At 41.5% G+C, this 26,642-nt stretch overlaps 1 protein-coding gene across 3 annotated transcripts in view; it reads left to right on the top strand.

The window, feature by feature from the left end:
• Positions 1-26,642, top strand: part of RAD54L2 (RAD54 like 2) — an 88,225-nt gene that overhangs the window by 32,928 nt on the left and 28,655 nt on the right. For 2 of the 3 annotated variants that reach the window (XM_082848224.1, XM_082848225.1), the window contains exon 2: positions 5,149-5,344. In XM_082848224.1, the coding sequence (XP_082704350.1) occupies positions 5,203-5,344 (142 nt within the window). In that variant the 5' untranslated portion in view covers positions 5,149-5,202. Of the gene's footprint in view, positions 1-5,088; positions 5,345-26,642 lie in introns of those variants that run through there. The other variant, XM_082848226.1, reaches the window with a different exon arrangement.

Raw genomic sequence — 26,642 nt, 5'->3', positions numbered from 1 at the left:
TAATTGTTATATCTTCTTCTTGGATTGATCCCTTGATCATTATGTAGTGTCCTTCCTTGTCTCTTGTAACATTGTTTATTTTAAAGTCTATTTTATCTGATATGAGTATAGCTACTCCAGCTTTCTTTTGATTTCCATTTGCATGGAATATCTTTTTCCATCCCCTCACTTTCAGTCTGTATGTGTCCCTAGTTCTGAAGTGGGTCTCTTGTAGACAGCATATATATGTGTCTTGTTTTTGTATCCATTCAGCAAGCCTGTGTCTTTTGGTTGGAGCATTTAATCCATTCACGTTTAAGGTAATTATCAATATGTATGTTCCTATGACCATTTTCTTAATTGTTTTGGGTTTGTTTTTGTAGGTCCTTTTCTTCTCTTGTGTTTCCCACTTAGAGAAGTTCCTTTAGCATTTGTTGTAGAGCAACTGGTTTGATGGTGCTGAATTCTCTTAGCTTTTGCTTGTCTGTAAAGCTTTTGATTTCTCCATTGAATCTGAATGAGATCCTTGCCGGGTAAAGTAATCTTGGTTGTAGGTTCTTCCCTTTCATCACTTTAAGTATATCATGCCACTCCCTTCTGGATTGTAGAGTTTCTGCTGAGAAGTCAGCTGTTAACCTTATGGGAGTTCCCTTGTATGTTATTTGTCATTTTTCCCTTGCTGTTTTCAATAATTTTTCTTTGTCTTTAATTTTTGCCTATTTGATTACTATGTGTTTTGGCATGTTTCTCCTTGGGTTTATCCTGTATGGGACTCGCTGCACTTCCTGGACTTGGGTGGCTATTTCCTTTCCCATATAAGGGAAGTTTTTGACTCTAATCTCTTCAAATATTTTCTCTGGTTCTTTGTCTCTCTCTTCTCCTTCTGGGACCCCTATAATGTGAATGTTGTGTTTAATGTTGTCCCAGAGGTCTCTGAGGCTGTCTTCATTTCTTTTCATTCTTTTTTCTTTAGTCTGTTCTGCAGCAGTGAATTCCACCATTCTGTCTTCCAGGTCACTTATCCGTTCTTCTGCCTCAGTTATCCTGCTATTGATTCCTTCTAGTGTAGTTTTCATTTCAGATATTGTATTGTTCTTCTCTGTTTGTTCTTTAATTCTTCTGGGACTTTGTTAAACATTTCTTGCATCTTCTCGATCTTTGCCTCCATTCTTTTTCCAAGGTCCTGGATCATCTTCAGTGTCATTGTTCTGAATTATTTTTCTGGACGATTGCCTATCTCCACTTCATTTAGTTGTTTTTCTGAGGTTTTATCTTGTTCCTTCATCTAGTATATAGCCCTTTGCCTTTTCATCTTGTCTATCTTTCTGTGAATGTGGTTTTTGTTCCACAGGCTGCAGGATTGTAGTTCTTCTTGCTTCTGCTGTCTCCCCTCTGGTGTGTGTGTGTGTGTCTTTGTGTGTTTATTTCCTCCTGTGTGTCTCCCTGCCAGGGGTTAGTCTAAGGGCCGTGCCCACATGATTAATTCTGCTGATTCTTGGTCAGGCAACACTTTACAGACAGGTGTGGTCTTTTAATTTAGCAGGGCAGAAGACCCTTTTCCTTCACTCTCAAGATTGCTTTGAGAGGCTTGACTGGGATTGGCTGTGTGTTTCTTCGTAATTATAGCCTCCTTTTAGCAATCCCAATATATTAAACTGTAGAAATTAACATATTACTTAGGGGTTGAATATTTACCTTTCAGAGTGGTTCTGTTTGGAGTTCCTTTAAATAGCTAGTTCTCCCATTTCATTAAAATAGAATTTGAGTCCCAGAATTTGCTTTGTAGGAATATAGGTCCTTATTAAGGTGCAACACACCCATGATCACTCTCCTAGTATCTCTGTGTCTTAGAGGCAGAGCTTCTCTTCACTGGAGGTTGAAGCAGTGTTTCACATGGGATGAGGAGCAAATGGGGAGATGCATTTTCTTCCTTATCAACTTTTTTCTCACGCCTGTCTATCAGTTATGCTAAGAGCTAATTTTTTTAATCAGGGCTGCCTTCCCTGTGTTCTGAAAGGCTGTGCCCACATGGAAGTGTCTGTGTGGGTGGGTGGAACCCCTTAGAGACAAAGTTTAATTGACTGTGCTGCTGCCCCCCAAGATCAGCTTTTCCTCTGCCATTTTCCCTTTGTTGCTTTTCTGAAGGTGATCAGTAACAGCAAAACCTGCCTCTTAAGTAGTTTGTATGGTTCTAAAGAGCTGAGAAAAGAATTCATTGTGTCCTCTATGTAAAGAAATTTAGTGGCTCATGGAAGGGAAGGAAAGAGAAAAACCAAATTTGATGGGACTTAAGAAATCCATTACTTTCCAGTTTCTTCTCTGTTATGGGCATCTGATGGCCTGGGTACTATTTTAAAGTTTCCTCTGTTTTTAAAATGTTTTGAGAAGGGGGCTGGATCAATGTCTTTCATAGTGTAATATATGTGGTTGTTGAATGTTTAATTGATGTTTGCTTCTGTCTGTCAGGAGCTTGGGACTGAGGTTGTTTTGAAGATGTTTGTTAACTGGGGGTTTACAGGCTTTTCATTGTTATTGCTGACCTTTCAGTGATTGTTATTCTTCCATCACCACACAATTTCTTCTCTAAAATGACAGGAATTCAGATTACCTAAAGGTACTTGCTAATTAAAAATTGTTCTCTAAAAGCCACTCCGTAATCAGCCAGGCTCACTGTAAGCAAAACACTTATTAAGCAGTCGAGAATGAAACAGGGGGTTTATGCTGATTATGAACATTGACTTCCAAACACAGAGTAGTTGCTGATGAATTTTCATTATACTAATATTTAGAAATAAATTTTACTTCTAAACCTGCTGATATTTAATTGGTTTATTACTTCCTTTCTAAAGCCTAATGAACTAAAGATATAGGTTTCCTTCAGAGACTTGGAATCTGCTTTGTCAGTGAATGGTAGCTCAGCATTAGTTATATTTTTATATATATATATATATATATATTTTTTTTTTTTTTTTACTACTTATTTTATTTTATTTTATTTTTGACTGCATTGGGTCTTCGTTGCTGCATGCGGGCTTTTTCTCTGGTTGTGGCAAGCGGGGGCTACTCTTCGTTGCGGTGCACGGGCTTCTCATTGCAGTGGCTTCTCTTGTTGCGGAGCACAGGCTCTAGGCGTGCGGGCTTCAGTAGTGTGGCACATGGGCTCAGTAGTTGTGGCTCACAGGCTCTAGAGCACAGGCTCAGTAGTTTTGGTGCATGGGCTTAGTTGCTCCACGGCATGTGGGATCTTCCCGGACCAGGGCTCGAACCCGTGTCCCCTGCATTGGCAGGCGGTCTTAACCACTGCGACACCAGGGAAATCCAGCATTATTTATATTAATATTTATTTGTGGATCACTTTTCTTCCCTGTACCTTAATGCCGTTTGTAAATGTTTTTGGAAGTGTGTTATTAATGTAAAAATTTGAATTTTATTTCAGCGGCCATGGCTCACAGGCCCAGACACTCTGCGGCATGTGGGATCTTCCCAGACTGGGGTGGTACAAACCCGTGTCCCCTGCATCGGCAGGCGGACTCTCAACCACTGCGCCACCAGGGAAGCCCTAACTGAGCAGTCTTAAACTTAAATTCCAGTTTTCCAAAATTCTAAAGGATCCAGTTTGCTTTGTTTTGTTTCTGTTTCTGTTCAGAAGAACATAGAAATTTTGTTTCAAATTGTGTCTGGACCTTAATAAGAGATTCCAGTTCTGGAATAGTATTTGTGTTGAATAATTAGAGACTTGTGTTTCCTTCTTTTTTTTAATTTTGGGAGATGAGAGGAATTTTAGGATGACCTGATTCTGGATGTGGTTGTCTACAACAGTTTGTCTTATAAAGGATTATTTATCTTGTACCCTTCTCCCCCACATTTTATTATTAAAATAAAACAAGTATACCAAAAAATTGAAAGAATTGTTGAATCTTCATGTTAATATTTTGCAATATTTGCTTTGTCACAAAACAGTCCGTCTAACTTTCTTTGTCTTGTTTTTTCTTTCCACTCAAGAAGAAATGATCTTGCTAATATAGTAAAGTGGAGAGAGAAACAGACAGACATGCATAGTGCCTGACACATAGTAAATGTAATAGAGCTGGTTGGCAAGAGAGAGAGCGAATATGAATGAATGAATAGGACATGCTTCTAGGTTTAGGATACAAAGAAGCAATTCCCAGCTAAATCCCTGCCATTAGGGCCTTACTGTTGGGTCAGGAGGTGAGAAACCAAAGAAGGCAAACACTTTGCCAGGTAGCTCATATGAAGCCTTTGGTGAAGGTCAGCATGGTTAGCATGGCTACTGGACTTCAGAAGAGGGAATATGATCCCAGAAGACTGGGGCAGTTGACAAAGGCTTCTTGGAAGAAATAGAGGTGGAACTGGGCCAAGAGCTAGGGCAGAGCCTCAGAATAGAGATGTGGGCACAGGGGTATTCTTGAGCCACGGGGAGCCTGAGGCTACCTATGTATTTGGGAGGAGTGACAGTGTGATAAATAGCCAGTTGCCTGTAAGCGCTTTATTCAGGTGATTGGAGAGTGGACCATCTTCCTTGTAGTGCTCCAAGGCAGGGCCCACTTCTTATTCCCTGAGCACTCCCAGTTACTCCTGCTCCAGGGCTCCGCCTTTGCTGCTCACTCTGCCTGGACTCAGTCCCTCCAGATGTCTGTGTGGCTCCCTCTTCCTTCTGGCCTCTGCTCAGTGAGAACTTCCCTGTTCCCCCTCTATAAAATTACAGCTCCTTCTAGCACACACTAGCCAACTAACACCCTCTAACATACTTTTTTCTTCTTTCTACTGTGTCCCCAAAGCCTAGTACAGTGCCTGTGATTATATATACATGTATATGTATATATAGAGATATAAAGAGTTGGTGCTCAGGGAACAGTTGATGCATGAAGGAACGAACAAATGGGAATTCTGAGGTATATAGGGCGTTTGGGCAAGAAAATATCTTAAAGGGACCAAAGAAGCAGCTAAGAGAAGCTTGAGCTGGGCAGAGAGTCACCAAAATATGTCTTACGGCCAGTGCCCTTGTGGGGAAGGTTGAGATTTGGGTATGGTTAGCTGACCTGCTTAGAAAAGCTCCCAGGGAATTCATCCTTGACATTTTCTCTTTGAAAAATTCATGCTCCTAAGTGAAGCCTTTGGTGATTCTGATGCCTCTTGTGCTCCTCCTAGGATCCCTGCAGTGGACCATGAGACGGTAATGTCCACTGAGGACCTCTGGGAGCCATGTCAGACGAATCCGCCTCAGGGAGCGATCCAGACCTGGACCCAGACGTGGAGCTGGAGGATGCGGAAGAGGAGGAGGAGGAGGAGGAGGAGGTGGCAGTGGAGGAGCATGGCAGGGGTGACGAGGAAGACCTGCTGGATGGTGAGTGACTCTAGTGAGTGACAGAGGTTGCCTTATCTTTATTCTAATAGAATTTTTGCTGAGACAACTTGGTGTTGGCAGTTGGATTTCTTAGGTCATCATCCATCATGAGAAGGCAAAGACTGGAACATAGCAACAATGAACTCATATGCTCTTCCCCAGGAAATAATTTGTTGTTCCTCTATATAAGCCTAACTTTAGTGCTGGAAGGACCTTTAGTATTCACCTTGTCTTTGATGATGTGCAGACTTAGGTCTAAAGATTTGAGACTGGAGCATGCTTGTTCAAGTCATGGAGGGAGTCAGTGGCAGAGTTCCTGTGGTGAGACAAAGAGGTGGTCTGGTGGTCACGGACCCATCAGGTGGCCACAGATGGGTGTGAGGATAACCGTGAGTGGTCTGTGAGTTTCCTAAGTTACATTCACAATCCTGCTTCTGTGAAGATGAGGAAGTTATCTGAGGAGAGATTATTAGATGGGTTCACAACTCCAGAAAGCTTATTGCATCTCCTGCAGGGCTGCTCTGCCTCCTAGCTACTTCAAGTGACTATAAATTGCTCCTACTGGGAGAGAACTGCCCCTCTGTAGCTGGTGGACCCCTTCTGGGCTCCTATTTGGTTTGCTTGGCTCACCCTTCCTTTGTCCCCAACTTGCTGAAGTGGCATTGGACTTTTCCTTTTCATCATTAGTCTAATGTTAGGTCATCTGGCCAGCCACACAGCTTCTCAATTAATTCTAACCTTTCATGGCATAGGATTTGGTTGTTTGTAAGCTTCCTGTTGACCTAGGAATAAAGTTTTTGTCTTTTTATAACACACCAATATTCAGTTTTATACCAGAACATTGCACTAGATTGTCGTTGCTTGGATCTTCAGGAGCCTAGGAAGATGCATTCCTGCCATTCTCCAGATTCCAGGAGAATGAGCATCTGTCCTCTTCGTTTGCTGATGTTACTGTCTTCAGTTCTCATTCATCCTAACAGCTGCCATATGGTTCAGGGATCAATTTTCTGTCATTTAAACTGTCTAGAGGTCTCTGCCCCATTTCCAGTTTACCTCTGGCAGGAAATTACCATTTCACTCCCCGACCCCCCACAACAGCATCTTCTACTATCCACTGCCAGCTTGTTCAGCTGGAGTCTCCCCACAGCTAGTTCTGCAGTTCCCATCTATATAGTAGAATGAGTAGAAATAACAGAAGATAGTGATGTGAGGGTATATCATCAGACTGTCTTGCTTGCCTCTCATGGTTCTTTTTTTTAAAAATAAATTTATTTATTTTATTTATTTTTGTCTGCGTTGGGTCTTTGTTGCTGCGTACGGGCTTTCTCTAGTTGTGGCGAGCGGGGGCTACTCTGCGTTGCGGTGCGCGGGCTTCTCATTGTGGTGGCTTTCTTGTTGCGGAGCACGGACTCTAGGCGTGCGGGCTTCAGTAGTTGTGGCACGCAGGCTCTAGAGCACAGGCTTAGTAGTTGTGGTGCACCGACTTAGTTGCTCCCTGGCATGTGGGATCTTCCCGGACCAGGGATTGAGCCTGTGTTCCCTGTATTCGCGGGTGGATTCTTAACCACTACGCCACCAGGGAAGTCTGCTACCCTTATTCTTATGGAGTTTGCAAGGAAAAGCCAGATGTCCCACTTCTTTTCCTCTGGTATTTTTTTACTTCATTACCTGTGCTGATTTCTCTGCTGTTTTCCCGGTTCTCCAGTAGGGGACTGTCCCTCGGAAATCACTGTTCTGCTTTCTGCCCTTGATTAGTTTATGTCTTCTAGAATTTTTATATAAATGGAGCCATATAGTATATTCATTCTCTTTCTGGGAGTCTGACTTCTTTCACTCGGCATAATTATTTTAAGATTCATCCATGTGTGGGACTTCCCTGGTGGCACAGTGGTTAAGAATCCGCCTGCCAACGCAGGGGACACAGGTTCGAGCCCTGGTCCAGGAAGATCCCACATGCCATGGAGCAACTAAGCCCGTGCACCACAACTACTGAGCCTGCGCTCTAGAGCCCGTACACCACAACTACTGAAGCCCGCGTGCCTAGAGTCTGTGCTCCGCAACAAGAGAAGCCACCACAATGAGAAGCACGCGCACTGCAATGAAGAGTAGCCCCTGCTCGCCACAACTAGAGAAAGCCTGCAAGCAGCAATGAAGACCCAATGAAGCCCAAAATAAATAAATGTATAAAAAAAAAAGATTCATCCACATGTATATATCAATTGTTCATTCGTCTTCATTGCTGAGTAGTATTCTATTGTATAGGTATACCCCAATTTGTTTATCCATTCCCTGGGTTTCTTTCTTTTGAGGGGGGAGTTCCTTTTTTTCTTTTGTTTTGTTAATACAAATAAAGCCACTATGAACATTCATGTATAAGCCTTTGTATTGACATGTGCTTTTATTTTGCTTGGATAACAGATTCTGTCATCTCTATTGGCTATCCAAGTCATGGGGGACAATGGAATCAGAACTAAGAATAGAACCTGTTTATGTTTTGCTAGAGACCTCCCTTTAGATGAACCATTAACATCCAGCAAATCAGATTAGTCATCTATCCGTGAATCCAAGTGACTATTCTCCAGCCCATAGACCACCGTTTATTTACAAGACTATCAGAGTAGACTTGGTCACATTCATTATCTGAAATCAAGGTCTTGTTAGAAAGGTACCTAACAGAGTCTGTTAGGAGTCAAATTTGCATAAAAAGCTATGTAGCCCAGTATTAGTGCCTAAAAGAATGGCAGGTCTCAAAAAGAGCATGGGGCACCAGGAGAACAATACAGTATGTGAGAGTGGCAAGGGAAAGGAATGCATTCAGTAATTCAGTAATATTTATTGAGCTTCTACTCTTTGGCTAGGCATGGTCATGGGCATTGGGAATACAGCAGGGGATAAAAATGCCTCTCCTCATGGGATTTTCATTTTAGTAGGTTGAGACAGATGATAAATAAGTACATAACCGGTATGTCAGAAGGTGTTAAGTGCTATGAAGAAAGGGGAACTGGGTAAGGTATGAATGTGGGATGATGCTTTTTTATGTCGACTGGTCAAGAAAGACTTTACTTGATTAGGTGACTTTTGAGTTGAGCCATGGAGGAAATAAGGGAGCTAGTCTGGTGGTTATCTAGAGAAAGAGCATTCCAGGCAGATAGGATAACAAGAGCAAAGATCCAAAGGCAGGAGCTTTCTTGGTGTGTGGAGAAAACAGCAAGGAGCCAGGGTAGCTGAAGCAGTGTACCAGGCTGAGGGTGGTAGAAGAGAGGCCGTGGGGTCAGACTGTGTGGGGTCTTATTCTGTGAGGTGGGAGCCATTAGAGGGTTTAAACGGAGGAAAGATCACACTGGCTGATATGTAAGGAACAGGCTGTGAAGGAGCTGAGGGCAAAAGCAGGCAGGTCAATTAGGAGGATACTGTAAAATTCCAGGCAGGAGGGATGGTGGCTTGGTGGAGGTGGTAGAAGTAGTTGGATTCTGGATATGTTTTGAAGATGGAGCCAATAGAATTTGTTAATGAAAGAGATACAGATTGTGTCAGAGTAAGAGGGAAGGTAAGGATGGATTCCAAGTTTTTATTGAACAACTTGAAGATGCCATTTTCTAAGCTTAGGAAGATGAGGGCAGAGGTACAGATTGGGGACAGAGAGGAGTTCGGTTTTGAAGACATGTTAAGTTTGACATGTCTTATGCCTCCAAGTTGAGATGTCCAGAGGGCAGTTGACTATCAAATTGAAGTTCACGGGACAACTCTACATTGGAGGTTAAAAAGTGGGATATATCTGTATATGAATGGTACTTAAATCACAGGACAGGATAAGATTATTCCAGGAATAAGAGAAATTAAAGAGAAGTGGTCTGAACAACTAAGCACTTGGCCGCAGAGGTGGGGAAGGAATGAGGATGATCTAGGAAAGAAGATTGGGAAGAAATGGTCACTGAGGTAATAGGAGACCCAAGAGAAAAGTGTTATGGAAGCCAGGTAGGAAAAAAAAATCATTTCAAGGAGGAAGTGATCAACTGTGTTAGTTAAAGGCAACCAATAGTCCTGGTAGTATGAGGACTAAGAATTGACCGTTGGATTTAGCAGTGTGGGGGTCCTTGGTGGCCTTGATCAATTTCAGTGCAATGATAGGGACTCAAAGAAGAACAGGTGGAAAACAGGTTTTATCTTTTTAACTTTTTGCCAGTGGGACTGATCAGGTAGGGAGGGAGAAATTGATGGTGCAGGAGAGATTGGGGGCAGTCCACACTGGCTAAAGCCAAGCTGTAACTGTGGTCTGGGAAAGCCTTTGCCTAAGCACTTTAGTGTATGATAGAGAGAGGAACACCCCACAAGACAAGGCAACCATCTTCATCTAAATTTTGTGATCTTGGGCAAGTCCTTGATGAGCCTTTAGGGTTTTTTCCACAAAATGAAAAGTCTGCAACCTGAATTCTAGATCTGTTGTTCTCTTGTTCTGGATGAAGACAGGGAAGAATGGGCATGTTTTTAGGAACAAAAAGGAATCACCAAAACAAAAGGGCTATGAATCAGCCGGGGGAAGCAGTTAGACCTGTGACCGAATGCACTAAGACAGGCAAGACAGTGTTAATAGCATTCTATTGCATTTCAGCATTTTGTTCTCAACATAGAGGACAAGCAGCATTCCTTAAATTACAGATTCAAGCCAGATCTTTTTTTTTTTTTTTTGGCTGCGCCACACAGCATGCGGGATCTTAGTTCCCAGATCAAACCCATGCCCCCTGCAGTGGAAATGTGGAGTCCCAACCACTGGACTGCAGGAACTCCCTCAAGCCAAATCTTTTTCTTTTTATTCTGTATTTCTCTCTTCCTTCTCCTCTTCCCCAGAAACTTGTGTCACTTTTTCCTGAGACAACTTGAATATCTGTTGTTGGACTGATTTTTCAGAATAGTGTATGTCAGAGTTTAGGGTGACCTCCATGTTAGAAATGAAGTAGTGCTGATTTTGATAATTGTTCCTGTCCTCCTTTTCTGTGTGCTAGGGTTAGGGAAACAAAGGGACAGAGAGTTTGGGTGCGCTGGGGGCTGAAGATTGTTTTATAAACCTGCATCAGAAGAGCATGTCAGACATTGACCCAGTTGTTCAGAGTGACTTTTCTTTTTTAATACATGTTACATTTTATTTTATTTATCTTTTTTGGCTGCATCGGGTCTTAGTTGCGGCACGTGGGATCTTTGTTGCAGCATGCAGGATCTTTCGTTGTGGTACGCGGGCTCTTAATTGCAGTGTGCAGGCCTCTCTCTAGTTGTGGCACGTGCACTCCAGAGCACGTGGGCTCTGTAGTTTGCAGGATGCAGGCTCTTTAGTTGAGGCATGTGGGCTCAGTAGTTGCAGTGCACGGGCTTAGTTGCCCCGTGGCATGTGGGATCTTAGTTCCCCAACCAGGAATGGAACCTGTGTCCCCTGAATTGGAACGTGGATTTTTAATCACTGGAACACCAGGGAAGTCCCCAGAGTGAATTGTAGGGCCTTTAACATTCCTTCCCAACAATCCAGGGAGTGGGAGTATCTGATTGTGGTTTTAATTCGTATTTCCCTAATTACTTAAGGTGAGCTCTTTTCCACATGTTTATGATCATTTTCACTTTTGTGAAGTGCCTGAACTCATGTTTTTGACCATTTTTCTTTCTTCCACAAATTTCTTATTGATTTATAGGAATTCTGTATATCTGGATGTGAATCTTTTTAATACACACACACACACACACACACACACACACACACACACACACACACACACACACACACACAGCTTTCCCATTTATATTGCTTGATTTTTCACTCTCTTAGTTGTGTATTTTTTGCAGTTTTATAATCTTTTTTAGATTGTATTTTTGATGATCTATAGATGTTTTAATTTTAATGAAGTCAAATTTATCATTTTTTTTCCCTTTATGTTTAGTGCTTTTTGGGCTTTGTTTAAGAAATATTTGTCTACCTCAAGGTCATGAAGATATTCCCCTGTTATCTTCTAGAAGCTTTAATGTTTTACCTTCACATTTAGGTCTAGGATCCATCTGGAATTGATTTTTTTTTTTTTTTTTTTTTTGCGGTACGCGGGCCTCTCACTGCTGTGGCCTCTCCCGCTGCGGAGCACAGGCTCCGGACACGCAGGCTCAGCGGCCGTGGCTCACGGGCCCAGCTGCTCCATGGCATGTGGAATCCTCCCGGACCAGGGCACAAACCCGTGTCCCCTGCATCGGCAGGCGGACTCTCAACCACTGCACCACCAGGGAAGCCCTGGAATTGATTTTTGTGTGGTGTGAGGTAGGGGTCAAGCTTCATCACCCCCCCACCTCCACCAATATGATTATCTAATTGATCCAGTATTCTGCATTACCTTTTTGTTTTACCCTTTGTTGTAAACGAAGGCACAGTACTTATGTGGTTCTGTTTCTGAACTCTATTTTCTTCCCTCATAACTTTCAGCGAAATGGGAGTAGAGGAGAGATTGTGCAGGGTGGTGGCTAAGAGCATGGACTCTGGAGCCAGATCAACCACCTGAGTTCAAATCCTGTCTTTACTGCTTATAGCTTTGTGAAACAAATTTTTTCATCTGTAAAATGGGAATATATGTAGTATCATCTACTTAATAGGGCTGTTTCGAGGACTGAATGGGTAATATTTGTAACATGAATAAATCTAGCTGAAGGATAACAAGCATTGCTGGTGAGCTGGGCCCCAGTGCTTTTGGGAGCAGAGCTAGTGACTAGAGCAGTTTTGGATGGACTTGGGCGTGACTGGGCATGGGGTAGGGTCCATATCTAGCAGGGCTCACCACAGACCTGTGCTGGGACTACAGCTATTCCCCAATTGCTGTGCCTGCCCTGACTTTGGAGTTACCCAGCAACCCTCCTGAAGAGAAGGTTTTTCAGTATTGTTTTAACCATCTTCTGAAGTCTTCAAATAATCTTTGGTCCAATATAGAATACAGAAGCATAATGTGCCAGGTTTGAATGAAGTTCCCTAAACAGCATACCAAGAGAGACAGCAGCAGCTATTAATTTTCTCTCTGCAGCTATATTGATAGGCACTACAGCTTAGCAGTTGGGCACATACTAAAATAAAAAGGAAGAAACCTAGAGAGGGCTTTCTGGACGCTAACCTTTAAGCAGAGACCCAAAAGAGAGTATAGGTTAGAATTGTCATTAGAATCTAAAACATAACTGTTAGATGAAGAAATGGGGAAAGACGGACACAGCCTCAGCCAAGGCCTAGAGACCTTGAGAGCACTGTGCTTTTGAGGCTAGAGAGCAGGGAGTGGAAGGTGTGTCGGTGCAGGTGGTTGGAGGGAGGTACTTGCTGGTCAGAAGGAAGGCTGGATACTAGCAATCAGAAAAAGCCTTAAGCATTTTAGATTTTATCCTAAGGGTAGAAGGAACATTTTAAGGTATTTTAGAAGATCCTGGGTGGGTGGAGACTGTGACATGATCAGATTCAGAAAGCTCTCTTTCTGCAGCAAGCAGCATGGATTGGAGGGGGAGTCATCAGAAGGCGGCAGGGTGACCCTTTGGAGGCTTGTGCCAGAATCCAGACCAGGTAGTACAGTGGTATGGAGAGAAGTAGAGTGGGATATTTAGGTAATTTCTTCAGGCACAGAATTTGTGATTGAACATGAGGAGATGAGAGGTTTTCTCCTTGATGGTGATCATATATGGTAGAGGTCTATAAAGTTTCCCTCTGGAATGTAAGGTCCTGGTAGAGCCACTGCTGAATGCTCTTCCAGCTTAGAAATGTTGTACTTACGTTCCAGCCACTCTTTTAATCCAGAAGCAAAGACGCAGTGTGCTCTCAGATAGATGCATATTTTCTTTGCATTTTCTGTGGCCCTAAGGAAAAGATTTGTTTTATATCTAATGTGGTCAGTCAGAAAGGGCTTTACCTGTCTTTCTCTGACCAGAATTTACTCTCCAGCCTTTTGCATTCATAGAGTTAACATTTAAGGTTTCAATTAATGAGACAATTCAGGAGGTCGGTGACATGCAATCGTTTATTATTTTGCCAAGGCATGATTTTAAATGATGCTCTCTGGGGTATGGGAACTGATAATTGAGCCCTGCCCTCCACGGCATCTGCTCCTCAACCTACCTTGTTTTCTGCTCTCAAATCAGAAATTCTTATCCTCAGTAAGAGTCTGAAGGGATCATTTAACTGTTTCAGTTATATGTGAATGCATTTTGTGGAGGAAATGTTGTGCTGGAGGTATCTTTCTTCTCTCTTGCCTCCTGTGCTTTCCCAGAATGATATCTGATGCTCTGCTTGTGAAACCCTAGTCTTTGTGTACAGCCCTTTCTCAACTACTGAATCCTCCTGGGAATTGTGTGTGTGTGTGTGTGTGTGTGTGTGTGTGTGTGTGTGTGTGTGTGTGTGTGTTTTGTGGTCGTAGCTTCAGTGCTTCAAAGCATTCATCAGAAAAAATAAACTGAGTTGTGTTGATTCCCCCCCCCCCATACAGGTTACTAGCATGCTTTTGTTTGTTCATAGGACCAGTGTTACTGTCTTCTACTCTCTTAGGTTAACAGATACAACAGTAACCAATTTTGGAAGACTATCACCTTAGTGTGTGTACCCAAGTCCTTTCTTAAATAAAAGCAGCAGAATTTGAGCTGTTGGTGTTACTCTTTCCCCATCCCCTCTTAAAAGGGACAGCATTTGTGCCCTCCTAGTTTCCTCTTGCTTGTTGTGGACACCCTTACATGGGGCCCTAGTGAAGTTTGCGTGTTTTGCAAAGATTTGTATGTTATTCTGTGCTTCCATCACCATTTAAAATGGATTTTCAGGTGGGAGAGTATGGGGCTTTACTTGCCTGAGCTCCAGAGGGAAGGGCTACAATCCCCCGAAGCTGCAAGCAGGCTTGTTCTCTTCATTCCTCTCTTAAAATCTTCCCTTTGCGGGTGCAGAGGTCCTGTTAATTCTAGCCTGAGAGAGGCTGCCAGTTGGAGCCCTCAAGAAGAGCAGGAAGCCCAGCATAGATTGACATGGCCCTTGAACTAGCGCCAGCCCCGACACCTCTCTCAAGCAGTTGCAGCATCCGGTACCACTTTACTCCCTGTAGTGCTGAATGGCAGGTGGTGAAAGCACTAGCTCTTTAGTGATTCTGAAGTTTCTAGGAATAATTTGCTTGAGTTTTTAATCTATTTTTATTTCTCCCATATTTGGATCACTCATACTTTGGGAAACAAGCAAAAAATATTTCATTGCTTCTGTCTTCCCATTCATATCCCTAGCCTATTTCTTTTTTTTAATAGAGATGTAGTTGATTTGCAGTATTATATTAGTTTCAGGTATACAACACAGTGACTCAAAAATTTTATAGATTATACTCCATTTATAGTTATTATAAAATATTGGCTATATTTCCTGTACTGTACAATATATTCTTGTAGCTTATTTATTTTATATAAGAGGCTTGTACCTCTTAATCCCCTACCCCTATCTTGCCCCTCCCTTCTTGTCTCTCCCTCCTAGTAACCACTAGTTAGTTCTCTATATCTGTTTTTGTTTCTTTTTTGTTATATTCAGTAGGTTCTTTTATATTCCACATATAAGTGATAATATATAGTGTTAGTCTTTCTCTGTCTGACTTATTTCACTAAGCATTATACCTTCCAGGTGCATCCATGTTGTTGCAAATAGCAAAATTTCATTCTTTTTTATGCCTAGCCCAGTTTTTTTAAAAGATCTGTTTATTTATTTTTAAATTTTTATTTATTTATTTTTATTTTTTGCTGTGTTGGGTCTTTGTTGCTGCACGCAGGCTTTCTCTAGTTGCAGCGAGCAAGGGCTACTCTTCGTTGTGGTGCGCGGGCTTCTCATTGTGGTGGCTTCTCTTGTTGCAGAGCACGGGCTCTAGGTGTGCAGGCTTTAGTAGTTGTGGCTCATGGGCTCTAGAGCATAGGCTTAGTAGTTGTGGTGCACGGGCTTAGTTGCTCCGCAGCATGTGGGATCTTCCCAGACCAGGGCTCGAACCTGTGTCCCCTGCATTGGCAGGCAGATTCTTAACCACTGTGCCACCAGGGAAATCCCCTAGCCCATTTCTTTAAAAAAAAACACACATTACTAGGGAGTTGAGAGACCCTTGGAGAACTCTTGAGGAAACAGTGACCAGCCTGTTGTCTCTTTAGTCCCTTGGCAGAGTGTAGAAGGAAGGGCTCTCCCCACCAGGAAGCTGGTTGCAGGTTGCCAGGTGCCACAGTCACCAGGTGCCTTGGGTGGTGTGTTGTTTCTCAGTGAACTGCAGTCATTTCCAGATAGGAGTTGGCTCTTTCTCCACCTTCTGTTCCTTGGGCAGCAGTAAGATTTCTCTTCCTTAATGCATGATGATGGCTAGGTGTGGGGTTGCTTGTGGAATTCTGGGGGATAGAAGGAATGGGGGAAATCAAGCTGAGTAGGTGATTCAGTATTCATGTTTGGCATAAAACCATAAAACCATTCATGTCTGGCATAAAACCATGGCATAAAACCATGTTAAGGATGATAGTGGATGTTTTCTTATGACTGATGGAATAATAAAGTTGAGTGATTAGAGAAAGCTAGGAAACACTTCAAGAACCAGCTCAAATTTCTGAAGTAACGATGTCAGTTTTGGCTATTTGTGGTGATGATGTTTTTCATATTTAAGTGTTCATATTTGTAAGTGTTCATATTCTGGATATACTAATCCTTTACTATTTATATTGTTAATAGCATCTAGTCTGTAGCTTATTTCTTAACGTTGCTCACAGTGCTCTTTATTGTAAAAAAAAATCTGTAATTTCATTTTAGTCAGTTTAAGCAATCTTTCACATTGTTTGATAGTCTTTTATTTCATGAGTGAAAAAGTGAGAGGACATAGGAAAGGCATATTTTAAAGATTGGGGTGTGGTTTTCATCAGCATCTTTGGGCTTAATTTGGATTTTTAAAATTTTGATTTTGTGAAATTATTCTAGACATTACCTTGTCTGTAAGATTTTAGTGAAGCCAAGTATTCACTTTACATTTTCTCTCATTTCTTTATATCTTATTCAGAAATTAAACTAGAATATTTCAACATTTCAGCCTTAGTCTGTCTTTTTTCCTTTGCTCAGAAGTTCCTACCTTGTGGCTGATTTGCTGAGAACTTGGTAATTCTTGCCTGTTGTTGCAGAGATGGCCAGAAATCTTCATCATCATGCTGAGCAGAGTCAAAATTAAATCTGTCTGCAGCAGAGGGCTAGAATTTCAGATGGGCTGAAAAGAGGTGTAGTTGTGTTTACAAATGACTGTTTCTTGAGTATTTTGGCCTTGATTGTGCTATAAGCAGTGGTTCTCTACAGGGATTGATTTTGCCCCCAGGGAGACCTTTGGCAATGTATAGAGACATTTTTGGTTGTCACAACTGGGAAGATGCTACTAGAATCTAGTAGATGGGGGGGGCTGGGATGCTGCTGAACACCCTACGATATACAGGAGAGCCTCCGACAACAAAGGATTACCCAATCCCAAATGTCTGCAGGGCCAAGATTGAGAACCCCTGTGCAGTCTTGGTATCTTTTACAAATGATTTGCAGTTGTTCCCCAGCCCTGTGAGAGCTAAGTGGAAAGCCTGGCCCTTTCTTTTCTTCATGTCTTAGGTTGTTTAATAAGTTAGTTAGAGTGATATCGGTCCCCTTGCTCTCAGATCTCACTTTAAAAGATGTGTTTAATTTAGAATTCTCTAGTGACTTTTAGCATTAATGCTGTGAAGAGTTATTTCTTCCCAAGGAGCAACTATGATGAGAATTTTTTTCCCTCTCAAACTGGCTTCTATGACTATTTTGAAGGTGAATCACATTTTGGTTTGTGTGAGTTTTTAACTTTTTAAGGCTTATTGGCAAATATATTGGCTTGTCATGACATATATTGAGTCAGGGAAAGCTCGGTCCACAGAGAACATCAATATGCGCTCATAAATGATGATATATTGAAGATATTGAACATAAACATACTGAATAGGAACTGGTATACTTCAGTGGATTTTTTATTCATATGTGTTTTTCTCTAGTGGCAGTTTTTTTTAATAGAAACAAGCTCATTTTGAAAAATTCAACGTATATTTATTGAGCATCTGTTAGACAGCTGGCATTTTTGTTAGGCTTGAGGGATATAGTGGAGAATGAGACGGAAAGAATCCCTGCCTTCAAGGAGCTACAGTCTAAAAGGAGAGGTTCTTGATAAGAACCCTGTAAATAATAAAGAAAGGGAATAAGCCCCAGGGGTTGGGAGGAAGGGCCTATTTTAGCCAGTGTGTTGGTTGTGGCAGTGGTGGTAAGGCTCTCTGAGGATGTAGCATCTATGCTTCAAAGAATCAACTTATGGTTTTGCTTTTGCTCTTTAAAGTATGTTTTCCTCTGCTTTTTATTGTTTTCTTCCTACTGCTTTCTTTGGGTTTAGTTTCCTGTTCTTTTTATAATTTTTTGAAAAGAAAATTTATTTACATCATTGATTTTCACTCTCTGTTTTTTTGTTGTTTTTTTTTTGCGGTACGCGGGCCTCTCCTGTTGGGGAGCACAGGCTCTGGGACGCGCAGGCTCAGCGGCCATGGCTCACGGGCCCAGCCGCTCCGCGGCATGTGGGATCTTCCCGGACCGGAGCACGAACCCGTGTCCCCTGCATCGGCAGGCGGACTCTCAACCACTGCGCCACCAGGGAAGCCCCACTGTCTGGTTTTTTTTGCTTTTGTTTTTTTGCTGCCCTTTGCCTCATGCGGGATCTTAGTTCCCCGAACAGGGATTGAACCTGTGCCCCCTATATTGGGATCATGGAGTCTTAACCTCTGGACCACTCTCTGTTACTTTTTGACATTAATTTAAGGCTATGAATTTGTTTTTAAGAATAACTTACAAATATCACACGATTTTTAAAAATCAACTTTATTATATAATTTACATAAAGTTCACATTTTTTTACCAGTGCAGGTCGATGATTGTTGACAAATGTATGTACCCATGTTATCATCACCCTAATCAAGATACAGAAAATATCCATTTTCCCAGAAAGTTCTCTCATGCCCGTTTGTAGTCAATTTTCCAGGCAACCACTGAACTGATTTCTGTCATTGTAGGTTAGCTTTGCCTGTTCTAGCATTTTATATACATGGAATTATACAATACATATTCTTTTGTCTTTGGCCTCTTGCTCAGCATAATGTCTGTGAGATTCATATGTATTGTTGCATATGATCATAGTTTGTTCTTTTTTATTGCTGAGTAGTATTCCAATTGCATGAATATATTACCCCTTGTTTATACATTTATCTGTTGGTGGACATTTAATCTTATGAATGAACCTGCTCTGAACATTCCTGTAAAGTTGATTTTTTAAAAAAATTAGAGTTATGTTTTTCATTTATTTTATTTTATTTTTATTTATTTTATTTTTTTGGCTGCATCAGGTCTTTGTTGCTGTGCACAGGCTTCTCTCTTGTTGTGGCATGCAGGCTTCTCTCTAGCTGTGATGTGCGGGCTCCAGGGCACGTGAGTTCTGTAGTTGTGGTGCACAGGGTCCAGAGCGCTCTCTCGTTGAGGCACGCAAGCTCAGTAGTTGTGGCATGTGGACTTAGTTGCCCCACGGCATGTGGGATCTTAGTTCCCCAACCAGAGATCGAATCCGTGTCCCCTGCATTGGAAGGTGGATTCTTTACCGCTGGACCACCAGGGAAGTCCCTGTTTTCATTTCTTTTAGCTAAAATATCAATACGTGAATTACTGGGTCATATGGTAGGTGTATGTTTAACTTTATAAGAAACTGCCAAAATGTTTTCCAACATGACTGTACCTCTTCACACTCCTGTCAGTAGTACGTGAGAGTTCCAGGTGCCCCTCACCACAGTGAGACCAGCTACCATCCATCACCATACAAAATTGTTACAGTATTATTGACTATATTCCCTATACATGTACATTACATCCCCATGACTTATTTATTTTATAGCTGGAAGTTTGTACCTCTTAATCCCCTTCGCCTATTTCCTCTGTCTCCCCATACCCCCTCTGACAACCACCAGTTTATTCTCTGTATCTATGAGTCTATTTCTGTTTCATTTTGTTTGTTCCTGTTTTGTTTTTTAGATTCCACATACAAGTGAAATATGGTATTTGTTTTTCTCTGACTTATTTCACTTATACCCGCCAGGTCGATCCATGTTGCAACAAATGGCAAGATTTCATTCTTTTTCATGGTTGCGCAGCATTCTCCGCCTCTGGAATCTTGTCCCTTCAACTCCTGGTTGTCTCAGCATCTCTTCAATGCCTTCAAAAGAGTTTTGTTGTTTGTTTAAATTTGCTAACATGTTCCTAGCTGTTCTTGGTGCCACCTTTGGTTTGCCTCACGCTATTCCGTCTTAGCTGGAAGCAGAAGCACCAAGCCAACATTAAAAAAAAAAAAGTGTGTGTGTTTTTTTGAGATATAATTCACCACTTTAAAGTATACAATTCAGTGGTTTTTAGTATATTCACAAGGTTGTGCAACCATCTCCACTTTCTAATATCAGAACATCCTCACCACCCCAAAAAGAAACCCTGTTACCTGTAAGCAGACACTCCTATTATCCTCTCCCTCAGCCCTTGGCAACCACTGTCCTACTTTCTGTCTGTATAGATGTACCTGTTCTGTGCATTTCTGTAAATGGAATCATACAATATGCTGCCTTTTGTGTCTAACTTTAACTTAGCATAACAACTAAGTCAACTCTGCGTGTGTGGTAAAATATATGTAACATAAAATTTAGCATTTTAGCTATTTTTAAGTGTACAATACTGTGGCATTAAGTACATTCACATTGTTGTTGCAACCATCACCACTGTCTATCACCAAAATGTTTTCATCATCCCATTCTGAAACTCTGTACCCATTATACAATTACTCCCCATTCCCTTCTCCCCCCAGCCCTTGCGAACCTTGAGAACCACGATTCTACATTCTGTCTCTATGATTTTAACTACTGTAAGTACCTCATATAAGTGGAGTCATATAGTATTTGTTTTTTTGTGACTGGCTTATTTCACTTAACATAATGTCCTGATTTATCCATGTGGTAGCATGTGTCAGAATTTCCTTCCTTTTGTAAGGAATAATATTCCATTGTATGTATATATCACATTTTGCTTGTCCTTTCCTCTGTCTGTGGGTACTTGGGCTGCTGTGAACGTGAATGTATAAATATTTCTTTGAGATCCTACTTTCAGTTCTTTTGAGTGTATATCTAGGAGTGGAATGGCTAGATCATATGGTAATTCTATGTTTAATTTTTTGAGGACTTGCCATACTGTTTTCCACAGCAGCTGTACCATTTTACATTCCCACCAACAGTGCATAAGGTTTCTAATTTCTCCACATCCTTGCTAACACTTGTGTTTTTAATAGTAGCTATCCTAATGGGTGTGAGATGGTATGTTATTGTAGTTTTGATTTACAGTTCACTAATGATTAGTGATGCCGAACATCTTGTCATGTGCTTTTTGGCCATTCGTATATCTTCTTTGGGGAAATGACTGTTCATATCCTTTGCCCATTTTTTAATCAGTTTTTTCTTTTGTTATTGAGTTTTAAGAGGTCTCTTTGTGTTCTGGGTATTAATCTCTTAATAAATATATAATTTGCAAATTCTATGTGTTGCCATTTCACTCTGTTCACAGTGTCTTTTTTTTTTTTTTTTTTAACATCTTTATTGGAGTATAATTGCTTTACAATGGTATGTTAGTTTCAGCTTCACAACAAAATGAATCAGTTATATATATACATATATTCCCATATCTCTTCCCGCTTGCGTCTCCCTCCCTCCCACCCTCCCTATCCCACCCCTCCAGGCGGTCACAAAGCACCGAGCTGATCTCCCTGTGCTATGCGGCTGCTTCCCACTAGCTATCTACCTTACGTTTGGTAGTGTATATATGTCCATGTCTCTTTATCGCTTTGTCACCGTTTACCCTTCCCCCTCCCCATAGCCTCAAGTCCATTCTCTAGTAAGTCTGTGTCTTTATTCCTGTTTCACCCCTAGGTTTTTCATGACATTTTTTTTTAAATTCCATATATATGTGTTAGCATACGGTATTTGTCTCTCTCTTTCTGACTTACTTCACTCTGTATGACAGACTCTAGGTCTATCCACCTCATTACAAATAGCTCAATTTCGTCTCTTTTTATGGCTGAGTAATATTCCATTGTATATATGTGCCACATCTTCTTTATCCATTCATCCGATGATGGACACTTAGGTTGTTTCCATCTCTTTTTTTTTTAATTTATTTATTTTGGCTGCGTTGGGTCTTCATGCTGCACAGGCTTTCTCTAGTTGCGGCGAGTGGGGGCTACTCTTCGTTGCGTGGCGCAGGCTTCTCATTGTGGTGGCTTCTTTTGTTGCAGAGCATGGGCTCTAGGTGCACGGGCTTCAGTAGATGTGGCCTGCAGGCTCTAGAGTGCAGGCTCAGTAGTTGTGGCACATGGGCTTAATTGCTCCATGGCATGTGGGATCTTCCTGGACCAGGGCTCGAACCTGGCAGGCGGATTCTTAACTACTGCACCACCAGGGAAGCCCTGTTCATAGTGTCTTTTGATGTGCAAAATTTTAAAGTTTTCATGAAGTCCAGTTTGTTTGTTTGTTTGTTTGTTTCTCTTTTATTGCCTATGCCTTTGGTGTCATATCTAAGAAATCATTGCCAAATCCAATGTCATGAAGTTTTCCCCCTATGTTTTTCTTCTAAGAGTTTCATAGTTTTAGGCTTTACAGTTAGGTCTTTGATCCATTTTAGTTAATTTTTGTATATGGTAAGGGTCCAGTTTCATTTTTCTGCATGTGGATATCCAGCTTCCTGGTACCATTTGGCAAAGTAACTGCCCTTTTCCTATAGAATGGTATTGGCAGTTTTGTTGAAAATCATTTTGGCCATATATGTGAGAGTTTATTTCTGGGCTCTATTCTATTGCATTGATCTATATATCTCTATTTATGCCAGTATCACACTGTTTTGATTACTGTAGCTTTGTTGCAAGTTTTGAAATCAGGAATTGTGAGTCCTCCACCTTTGTTCGTTTTCAGGATTGTTTCTGCCTGTTTTTGTAAATAAAGTTTTACTGGAACAGAGCTGCACTCATTCACTCATTTGTTTATGTATGGTTGCTTTTGAGCTACAACAGCAAAGTTAAGTAGTTGCAACAGAGACCTTATGGCCCACAAAATCTAAAGTATTTACTCTCTGACTCTTTATAGAAAAAGCTTGCCAATCCCTGAACATTAATACTCTTTGCTCATTTCCCCAGCTGTAGTGGATTATACCACAGATATGTAAATCAAAAGGAAAAATAATTCGTACAAGGGTGCTTATGCCAGTATAGATGTGAATGAAAAATAAAGTACAGCCCAAATGCCCAGCTGCAGGGGAATGACAAAATATTCTGTGGTATGCTGTTAGCTTGCATTAAAATGACATGTGGACTATATCAAAGAAATATTTATATATAAAACAAGTGATTAAAAGTAGAACACAAGGGCTTCCCTGGTGGCGCAGTGGTTGAGAGTCCGCCTGCCAATGCAGGGAACACGGGTTCGTGCCCCGGTCCGGGAAGATCCCACATGCCGCGGAGCGGCTAGACCCGTGAGCCATGGCCGCTGAGCCTGTGCTTCCAGAGCGTGTGCTCCACAACGGGAGAGGCCACAACAGGGAGAGGCCCGTGTACTGCAAAAAAAAAAAAAAAAAAGTAGAACACAAAATGATGTGTATTTGTTGATTACCAGTATAAAATAAATGTATATTACCAAATGTGGAAAAGTTGAGACCTAAATAGTTTAGAGGTTAGTGCCTGTTACATTTTATTTTCCATTAAAACTTCTAAAGTTAAAAAAAACTGTAAATTTTTTATTCTGGAAAATCTCAAACATAATAAAAAAATAGACATAGTTTTGTTGTTTTGTTTTCTTTTGTTTTGCGTTATGCAGGCCTCTCACTGTTTGTGGCCTGTCCCGTTGCAGAGCACAGGCTCCGGACACACAGGCTCAGCGGCCATGGCTCACGGGCCTAGCCGCTCTGCGGCATGTGGGATCTTCCCGGACCGGGGCACGAACCCAAGTCCCCTGCATTGGCAGGCGGACTCTCAACCACTGCGCCACCAGGGAAGCCCGAGACATGGTTTTAAAAAATGTAAAATGAACCTTGTGTTCCCAGTACTCTTTTCAGTCATTATAAATACAGGGCTAGTCTTGTTTCATCTGTTCCCCCACAATCTTGGGTTATTTGGAAGTACTAGTTCCTTATAAGATTTTATCTATAAAAACTTCAGAGTGTATTTAATCTGTTCTCTAATATATAAAGTCCCTAAAAAACAAACACACAAACAAAATGAAACAAACATCATACCTTTATCATACCTAATTTTTTAAAATCAATAATTCCTTATATCATAAAATATCCAGATAATCCCTGATTATCTTTAAAAAATATTTTTACTGTTAATTTATTAAAATCCCTACAAGGTCTACATTTAGTTGATTTGTCTTTTAAATCTCTTTAGCATATAAGCTTTTTAAGTACAGCTAAGATATAACCTACCTCTTTTTCGTTTTCTTTTTCTCCTTGCAACTTATTTATAGAAGAAAAGGATTCACTTGTTCTGCAGTTTCACACATTTCTAGACTTTGCTGATTGTACCCCTATGGTCTTGTTTATCAAGTTTAACATAGTCCTTTGTTCCCTGTATTTTTGCAAACTGGGAATGAGATATCAAGGTGTGTTCAGGTTCAGGTTCAGTGTTTTATTTTATTTTATTTTATTTTTTTATTTTTTTTATTTTTTGCTGTACACGGGCCTCTCACTGCTGTGACCTCTCCCGTTGCGGAGCACAGGCTCCGGACGCGCAGGCTCAGCGGCCATGGCTCACGGGCCTAGCCGTTCCACGGCATGTGGAATCCTCCTGGACCGGGGCACAAACCCATGTCCCCTGCATCGGCACCAGGGAAGCCCAGGTTGAGTGTTTTGACACACATACATCATAGGTTGTCGTGCACATATTCTACCACATCGCATCGGGAGGTGCATGGTAAGACTTGGAATCCACTGATCTTTGTTTATATAGATGAGATTGAGGAGGAAGAAGAAATGGAATAGCTGAAGAAAGGGCCCTGGAAGTGTTTGTACCTTATACCACTAATGAATGAAATGTAGGTTTTGTTTTTTCAAAGCTACTCATTTGACTATCATATTTGTTGTGATGGTGTTCATAACTTGTTCCTGAGAAGCTTATGTAAGTGTTCATTGGTGTTTATATAACTCTGGTGATCACTGCTCACAGCTGGCTTGCATGAGGGAGAAAGTTCAGAGGTGTCTGCCACCAGGTCTGATTCCATGATCCTGAACTTGGGTGGTAGTAGTCACTGACTTTTAAACCATGCAGACACTAATTTTCCTTTGTCAAAGCACATGTCTCTACCTCCTTGTTGAATCTTTAATCTTTTTTCCTCAGTGACTTTTGGTGGCTTATACTCTAGAATTTTGGGGTGGGCTATTTTTTGAAAGTTAAATTAATTATTTCGGTTAGGTTGTAAATTCACATGGTTCAATATTCAGAAGGTGCAAAAGAGCACAGTGAGAAGTTATATTTTGACTTAGGGAAATAGCAGTTGTATTATTAAGAATAGTTTAAGATGTAGTGTATATTATAATGTTATGTAGAAACCAGAAACTTCACCGTAAGCATTATGAAGCAGTAATGAGGCACTTGTAAAACACTGACTTACATGACAACAAATTTTAAATATTAGCACATCGTAAACTAAAGCCCCTTTAACAAGCAAATAGTAGTTGTTGAACACAGAAGCTAAGGATTCAAAGAATGCTAGGTGGTAAGGAGCTGATTTAGACCTGTATCCTGTATATAAAGGAAAGGGGAAACCTGTGTCTGAACTCAGTGTGCATGAGAATTGTATATACTGTTTGATCATTTAAAAATTACTACTGTGCTTGGCTACATTCAACCCATGCCAGACAGAAATTCACAGCCAAGCCTCACAAGTTGGAATGTCTGATAGTGAATTTGTGACATTCAAAGACTATCAGGTTTTGTTCTTCCTCCTCCCAGGAACAGCCCACTCTGCAAGGTAGAAACCAGAAGAAATAAATACAATAGTTGGCAACAAGTTCCCACTGCCCAACAGATCAAGTTCAAACCCTTTAGACCGACATTCAAGGCCTGCCGTCTATACTCTGACTCTGTTCTGCCTACTCTGTAGCCTTGCCTCCAGGTGTTCCTCCAAGTGGTTACTCAATAAATTTGCTTGTGAAATAGAAACAAAACAAAAGGCCTTAAGGCCAGGAGACCATCAAAGGTCATTATCTAACCAGGTCAAGGGACCCAGCAAAACACCAAGTTGAAGTGTGCCAACACAGCCCTGAGCCTGCTGTCTAGCCATCTATTCCTTTGGGAGGAAAAATTTGATGGCCTCCCAATTAGGAGGGAAGAATTCAGGGCTGTGAGTTAGGAGGAAGGTGACAATAGTACTATATGACAATGCTATGGAAGTATTAGCTCTTTGGAGGAGTGGGAGGCCTGAAGGAATGATAGTCTTTAAGGAAGACCAAGAGTTGCTGAGCTTTCCTCCTATAGGGCTTCAGATGGAAATGAGAGAGGACTGTTTAAGGAGGGTAGTGAATTTGGGAAGACAACTAGCCAGACTTGCAGTTCTACTTTGGAGCTTCTCTTTTAGTTCTCATGTTTGACTGGACACAGGAGCGATGGCACCTTGTCTCCTCAGCAGGTGGAACACATCCATGAGCCAAGGCCACTTAACCACCCTGGACTCTGCTGTCTTTAGGAGGCCTTTTTATAAAATGCCTGCTGTGGACCTAGTGGTAATGGAGAGGGGATTGTGATGTTTTAACCTCTTGCTCCTGTTAATGATATTGCAGTGTCCCGTCATGAACATTCTTTGGTGCCTCCCTTGACCATTTCCCCTTTGCTGTTCAAAAAGCAAAGGTTATCTACCTGAAATCTTTAGTGGTCTCTCCGTGTAAGAGTCAAGGAAGATGCTTCCAGTGCTGCTTCAGGGGAGTGAATCAACCTGGGCATTCACATGTGAGTGTGTGTGTGTGCATGCACACAGGTCCACACCCACCATCTCCCTCCACCCAGTTTTTACAATGGCCACATTAGCTTCCCCTCCCTACCCAAACACCAGGCAATGGGATATAGAATGCTAGGAATAAAAGGCCTTGGAATTAGTCTTCCCTGGAACAGGGATTGACTTCTGTGCCAGCAACCAAGAAACTTGGCCTATACCTCTGGTCTGTACCTAA

This window comes from Leucopleurus acutus (assembly GCF_964270905.1).
Source record: "Leucopleurus acutus genome assembly, chromosome: 10".
NCBI lineage: Eukaryota > Metazoa > Chordata > Mammalia > Artiodactyla > Delphinidae > Leucopleurus > Leucopleurus acutus.
The sequence above is the reverse complement of the archived record's forward strand: the minus strand, read 5'-3'. Positions and strand labels throughout refer to the sequence as shown.